Genomic DNA, 7,456 nt, shown 5'->3' with positions numbered 1-7,456 from the left:
CAATAGAATGCAGGGCTTTTTTCTTGTGAGACGATTAAATGGATCATTTATCAATCATTTGGTTCCGTTACACCAAGTTAAATTACAATAGCACAAATGTGATACTATAGTATACATGCTGCGTAGTAGGAGCTTCTGACATAAAGGTAACATCTGCTCTCATAGACCTCACTTTGAAAAGTTTTTTGCTTGAAAATTTTGAATCACAGCACCATTTCATATGCAACAAATTCGAGAAAAGGACACCTGAAGCTCGTTTGGTAGGAGATTATTCAATTAAGAACGCAATGGGGCGCTGAAGGATCATGTTTTGAACGGGTGAATCAAAATCGATAAAACTTACTGCATGAACTTACATTCTAGTCACTGAAATATACTGAATGTTCATCACCCTAGCGCAAATAAAAAAGTAAACCTTATGGCTGTCACATTCAGCGATAATGTATTAGTGCAATAATTATTAGCACAATAAATGTATTATTGAGCGATAATGTATATATAAGGCGGACAACATCATAGGAAAACTATCATTTCAAAAATAGAGAAGATACGTTAAACTATTTCGTTTATTATTAGGCGATTTATGACGCAGGATTATGCTGCGGAGGAGGGTCGTGATGGCGGCGGACTTGGCCGTGCCGTTGTCACTGCTTTACTGAGATACAAGCGAGAGGACGAAGCCGTAGGCGTGTGCACGGTTCTCCATGAGGTGGAGCAAAGTTTCAACCAAGCAAAACATCAACGCTGGGAAACCTTTGAAGCCGGCGGCCACGTGTCATAGCACTGATTCACATATAGGCTGTGTTGTGAAAATAATAGGTTTAAAAAGGAAGCACGGAGTACTTGTACAACCGTATTTTATTTGACTTCTCGTGGGCATATGTACCTATACATTTTCCACATCTACACGCTTTGACGCTCGAGAAACAGCAAATAGTACAGCAGGCTGCAGACAGCAGAGGAAAAATGAATATAAACGCGACTTCGACAGAAAGCGAAACAAGAGGTGTTGAAGTAATAAACATCGACGTTTACTAACGGACACAAACTAGCGTTATGCACGACAGGTTGACCTTCGTATAGTTCACAGAGGGCAGCATAACTAGTCCATGTAACTAGGACGCTTCCTTTGAGCCACTGTTCTAAAGAAGCAGACATTTACTGTTTAATGCGAGCAAGCACCAGTGAATGACTAGTAACCCCAAATGCAGACTCGCATTTTCACCGCTTGGTCAGCACGCTTTGATAGTTAGACATCAAAGTAATAGACTGTAGCTGTCACTGGCTTTATATACCTGTACATTTTACACCCGAACAGCGGTTCAATCATGAACATGCCCCGTTTTATTTTCTCATTGTGAACAGTAAGTATTCGGAGCAAAATGCCCGATAACCGAACACTTGTTGCAGCAGAGTTGCTCGTCTTTCATATGTCATCCTAATTTTAGTGCCATTTCTCCGCATGATATGCTTCTACAGCATATACAGCATCGACGTATGCACGGTCCGCGACGAAAGTATAAGAGCCGTTGCTCTCGTATAACTGAAACCCTAACGCAGCCGTCTTGCGAGTCTTGCGTACCCAATCCTGCAAGCTACAGAAGTTTCGCAAGCCGGATGACTCCTTATCCTCTACACTGCACAGCGTTTTCAATTCTTGCGATAAATAATGCGCGGAACGGATAAGAGACAGGTAGTTACGAGCAGAAGGAGACAGTATCGAGCAAATGCGTCTCGAGCGTACTGGTTGCCGCAGCAAAAATATCGTCCCGCTACACGCATGCCGCACCCAGACTTTAAGATAGAAACGCAGATATGCTATGTACCGCGACGCATTAAAAAAAATGTTGGAAAGAGATTTTTACCAATGAAATTTCAATTCCACAAGAAAAATAAATAAAAAAATGAAGAAAGAAAGAATCATGCCTGGTACAAATGATAAATAACGTATTTTACTTGCACATCGACTGCAATTACCTTCTCACGTGTACGTATTTTTGTATAAACTTTCTGTTCGCATATGCGCATGTAACCCAAGCGAAGAAGCTTACAGAAGGTAAGTCAGATACCAAGAACAATATAATGTCATGGCGCACTGCCGGAGTTGTAACGCGTCTACCCAAACTTCCGAAGGTCGAAAGCGCCATCTTCGGTAGAAATGAGCCACAAACATACGTAAGTCATTTCGAGCCATGACTATGGAATTAGCTTGAATGGTCTGCGCGGAAGTTATTATTTTGTGAAAAAATGACACACAAGTCTTTTTGGCTTAGATCTGTAGTACACGCACGCACGCACACACAATATGAAGCAAAATGGTGTGTGAAAAATGACCCAAGTCAGTTTTTGTGCAAAATGCGGCACTGGGTAGGCGGTTACTCTTCTAATCTCCTTTTATAGCTAGCGCATGAAACTATGGCCTGCAGAGACTACATACCCGACAGTTTCATCATTAATGTTAATGGGCCGTATATCTCAATACTGCGTATCTGGGCAATACTGCCGTATTCTGGCTTAGAATGAGGATGTAATAACGTTGCTGAATTCGGCTGATCAAACAGACGGCCAGGAAATAAAAAAGCAATTTGTGGGTAGTGATACAGAAGGAGAAATATGTAGTCAATTCCTGCTACCTGTGATAACAGTTGTGTGAAGCACACAGACGAGTTCTTGTGTCACATTATGGATGGCAGATTGAACACGGCAGGGGCGAACAGACTGGTTCATAAGAGATAAAAAAGGCAAAGTTATTATATTTAGGAACATCCATGTGTAATGCTAGAGGTGCATATATATTGTAAACGCAAAGCCTTGCATGTATACAGTTTTAATCGGGGCTAAAAACTACACTGCGCAAGTAAGTGTTCTAAAGACATTTTGCTATAAGATGTGAGTTCCGTGCATTAAAACGAAAAAAATAAAGTCTGTAGTTGAGCTGAACAGGTGTGTGCATTCAAAAAAGCACTCTTTGAACGCTGCGAAATAACAAAGCGCAAGCAGTATATTTAGGTACACATAACATTTAATCTGTATAAGGAAGCGCGATTCGAACGTTACTTAACTATCATACTTATTGACCATACACTGCTGGTGGTAGCTGCGTTTTGTAACTCAGAATCATGTCACTGGAAACGCTAGACCAGAAAATGGCGCGATAGCTCAGAATTATTCGCAAATGAGCAATGCTATTTTTCCCAGTATCATGCTCTTTAATACCTGCGTGTCCCGGACATTTTCAACAGCGCGACCGTTCAATGGAACGGATTCTGCCAGTGTTACCCGGCGCATTCCATGTTCAGTTAAGTCATGTTCTTCCGATCACGTGATCACACTTTCATAGCATGTTCAGAAAAAACAGCGTCTCCTTTCGCTATTCTAGTTTTTTGTTACAAATTACACCTACGTAAGCGTTTTTGAACGTAGAAGCCGATATGTGCTCACGTTCAAAATGCATTTATGACGCAGCACTCGCAGCCGCGATCGCATCAGTGCAGGCTAGTGTTAGTTGTCTTAATTTCCACGATGGAGGAAGAAAAAGAGATTAAGCGTCGCGTGACAAGCTTAAAGTCTAGTGACAAAAAAAAATATCAACTAAAGTGTGGTGGTATGTGGGTCCTCGTCACGTAATAGATAAACCGTAATTTCTAGCTGCCGAGCACGTTGATAGTATGTAGGAGAGTAGAGGCGCGGTGAGAGTGTGGCGAGGGCACACCGTGAAGGGAGCGCTAACACAGTTCTTCTGTGGCAGTTGGCGCGACATTCCAGGTCAGCATGTCGCGAGCAGAAGAAACGAAATGCTGTGTCCTATCTCGTTCCTTGCCCCGGCTCCGTCTACTCGTGCTGTGCGTTCTTGTGATGAGGGCGGCATCGCCATGAGCTACCACGAACCAAACAATGCCTTGATAGGTCTGGCAGCAACCAAGGGTAGTTTCCTAACAGTCAACGTCTAGGTAGGCACCGAAGGAAACGATAGGCGGCGTCCGAGGAGGTTGCCTTGCCGAAGATGACTGCCTGATGTCATGGTCAATCCTAGTAATTTTCCTTCGTCCGCGACTGCTATCGCCGGCCTTAGCTGAAGTCGACTGCCGTAATTATGTCCATAGCAGTTGGAGCTGCCATGTAACACCTCTCAACTACAGCTGACCTCAATTACCGTTCGAGTCAATGGCCGTTGACACAATTTATGTTCTGGGGAACACATATTTTGCGTTTTGTTTCTTTGGCGCTTCTGCTGCGATACAACTACTTCCATGCAATAGTCCGTACAAATATTACCGTTCAGTCATTTGCAGATTCCGCACTGTCTCCCCAATAGCGGCTTCGGCGACCGGAACCTTATCGTCACATGAGCGCAGGCGATCACCACACCTTCAACCATAGCTCTCTGTTGCGACACGAAGCCGTCAGAACTACCGATGCAAAAAACCACGCAGTCATATAGATATATTTTGTGGAAACACTCATTATAAAGAAAAGCAAAGCCAGAAAATATTTGTTTTGCCGCATTAATCAAAATCGAATAATTCACACTCATATATTTGCACGGTCATACATACACATATACACATGTTTATTAGAGATCCACAAGAGCACCACTATAGAACTATAGGGAAGTTCGCGTAAAATGTCACATACTATAGGAAGATAACGAACGCCACACCTCGCAGCCTGTACATGTGATTACTCGAACATTGGTTTAAAAATATCTACAGAAGTGAATGATCCTCTCGTAACTTGAAAAGAATGAACTCTCGACGTAAATGTGATGATTTATCTACAAAATTAGTACGTCGTAATGACAGGCTCTCTAACACAAGCATGCAGATCGTACAGAAAACAATGATCCGCCTAAATTGTTACCTCTTGCGAAGACTACCATATCTACAAGACTAGCGACAACGTGTCGTGACTGAGGTTTTCTACCTTGTAACGATTAATTTGGATTAATGAATGCCCAACAGTGACTTCGTGGCGTACCCTTTGTGTCGGTGGCATAAAATGCGTAATGTTTAAGGTATAAACTTCCTGCAACTTTCGCGCAGGCGCCACAGCGTATGTATACATGCAACATGATATGCCATGAAAAGGCTCCATCTATCGAAGTTTCTTCCGAACACACCACAGAAAAGATGGCTGGCGAAAGTAACCACTGTCAAACTTGTGATATAATACTTTACAATACATTAAAGTTGACACTCGGGCCAGTATTTGAGGGAATGTGTATACTATATATTCGTGCCATGCCACGACGTAATGAGTGACAAATGACATTTAAGGGTTTACGCAATTACAGAATACTCGAGCCTTGACGCATCTTGATCACTGACCACAATTTTAGATATTTCGGGCTGCTGGCTTGTCGCATGTAACATGCGCTGCCCACGACCGGCGTCTGATCGCTTTCGCCAGCGTTAATCCTGATATTTGAACACTTCCTCTGGAAATGTCTGCACCCTTCTCAGCGAGTGTCATTACACCAACCCCACCCGTTTTGTTATGGGCAGCGAGCCCGAAGCAAAGCTGATGAAGGCGGCTAAAGCCCTAACCATGGCACGGTACTCAAACGCTGGGACGACTAGACTGTTATGACGCAGCTGGGCTTGGCTTGGCGGCGCTTGCTCTTGCGCCCTGTACGGGAGACGGTGGAGGCGCGCTGCGTGCCGCCTTCGGAAGTGTCAGGTGTATCGGCGCGTGGTGGTGTGTTCGCTGATGGCAGGTGTGAAGCACCGCGCCGCACACGCCCTCCTCGTGCATCTCGTGTCGGATGGCCGATCTGTCGATGGCGTTGTATTCTTTCGCCGAGCGCGGCTTGAGGCCGCACGACACAGGGCACGGTCTGCCGGCCGCGATGTCCTCGCATCGCAGATACTCGGAGCCACTGCCGTTGCTGCCGCTGCTGCAGAGCGACAGCGTCTCGATGTAGTCGCTGTCCGATGAAGTGGTACTGCTTTCAGAGGACCCTTTCAGGGCAGCCGCGTATCGTTCTCCGGGCAGCCCGAATGACCCTTGTTGTGGGCATCGTGCGAACGCTGCACCAACCAACAGAAAAAAAAAACACAACTTGAGCAAAGGTCGGCCTCCTCCAGGGGCGTAGCCAAGGGGGGGTTGGGGGGGTTCAACCCCCCCCCCCCGAAATTTTTCAGTTTTGCTTGCGTATCTATACACGCACACATACAAACGCACGCACGAACATACATAAAGTATGGTTGAACCCCCCCCGAAAAAAATTTCTGGCTACGCCCCTGGCCTCCTCGAATATTCCAAAGAGAGAAGCAGTAAATTTAATGCGAACTTTGACTTAGTGCTCTTCTAAATAAACAGTGCTAAAAATATAAATCCAGAATGACAGCGCTAATTTCGTCCACGTGAAGTCAAACTTCCAGACTACCGCAGTGCTAGTGAAGACGTTCCTTATATAGAACAGCTCTTCACTCACAAGACAGGTGAGCGTTGGTTGTGCAGGATCGTCTTCACAAGGCTCAGCTGATGGCATCGGTAGAAACAGCCGTACATCGAGGCGCAATTACTATCTGAAGTTGACAGTCATCACAAATCCTTGTTAGATGCACCAGCTCAACTGAAAGCGAGCTTCGCTCGCAGCTAAGCCACACAATTCAAACTTGGTTGCCGCTACACTCCTGCTTGCGTGCGCAACCACCTGAGCCTTTGCTTTGGGCCAGTATGTTCTAGAATTATTTTGTGCATGACTGCAGTCATAGGCGTGCGCGCAGGGAGGGGGGTACGGGGGTACGGTCGCCCTCCATGGTTATCTAAACGGGGCGCCAATTCTGCCCCGTACATTTACTCAGTAGGAGCTTTCACGTCATTTTGCAATGCGCAGGGTTATGGCTACGCGTGTTTGACGGTAATGGCGACCATAGTCCCCTGATGTTGCATTCAAAGAACTGTTTACTTCCCACCTTTACCCCGGAAAGCTGGGGACCAATGGCAGGGCGTTGTGAGGAGCACGTCATCGCTTCATTTTCATTTTTGTATCCATTGCGGAGCTCGTTTTCTTTCGGACTTGACCAACGGGGTGAGGGGGGTGGGGGCGCTGCGGTGAAAGTTGGCCCCCACTAATGGAGAACCCTGCGCACGCCTACGAGCGCCGTGTGTCTTGATACCAGCATTGCATGCGTACCAATTTTTAATAATATCGTGCAAGAGTCGACCGTTCAGCAAGTCAGCACCTTATAACGGTTAGAGGCGGCGATATCGGCAAAAATACGTCCAAGCGCACAAACCACTCTCTAGTGGGAGCGTCGGCTGCTATAAGCTGTTCACTTCAGGAGCGCACACGCCCTGCCTTGTTGTCAGTAAGTACTCATTGCTGACAGACTAAACCTTGTAGGTCCCGAGAAGTGCTCTTTATTATTATATTACTATTATTTGCATCTTAATTTCATGAGTCATGCGTAGATGTAGCAATACGAAAAAAAAATGAAAGCGCATATAA

At 45.4% G+C, this 7,456-nt stretch overlaps 1 protein-coding gene across 1 annotated transcript in view; it reads right to left on the bottom strand.

The window, feature by feature from the left end:
• Window positions 1-840: 840 nt before the first annotated feature.
• Window positions 841-7,456, bottom strand: part of LOC119406358 (uncharacterized) — a 289,530-nt gene continuing 282,914 nt past the window's right edge. The window contains exon 13 of the mRNA XM_037673102.2: window positions 841-6,029. Within this exon, the coding sequence (XP_037529030.1) occupies window positions 5,584-6,029 (446 nt within the window). The 3' untranslated portion in view covers window positions 841-5,583. The remainder of the gene's footprint in view (window positions 6,030-7,456) is intronic.

The sequence above is a fragment of the Rhipicephalus sanguineus genome, chromosome 1 (genome assembly GCF_013339695.2).
Source record: "Rhipicephalus sanguineus isolate Rsan-2018 chromosome 1, BIME_Rsan_1.4, whole genome shotgun sequence".
Lineage (NCBI taxonomy): Eukaryota > Metazoa > Arthropoda > Arachnida > Ixodida > Ixodidae > Rhipicephalus > Rhipicephalus sanguineus.
This window is presented reverse-complemented; position numbering and strand designations above follow the sequence as displayed.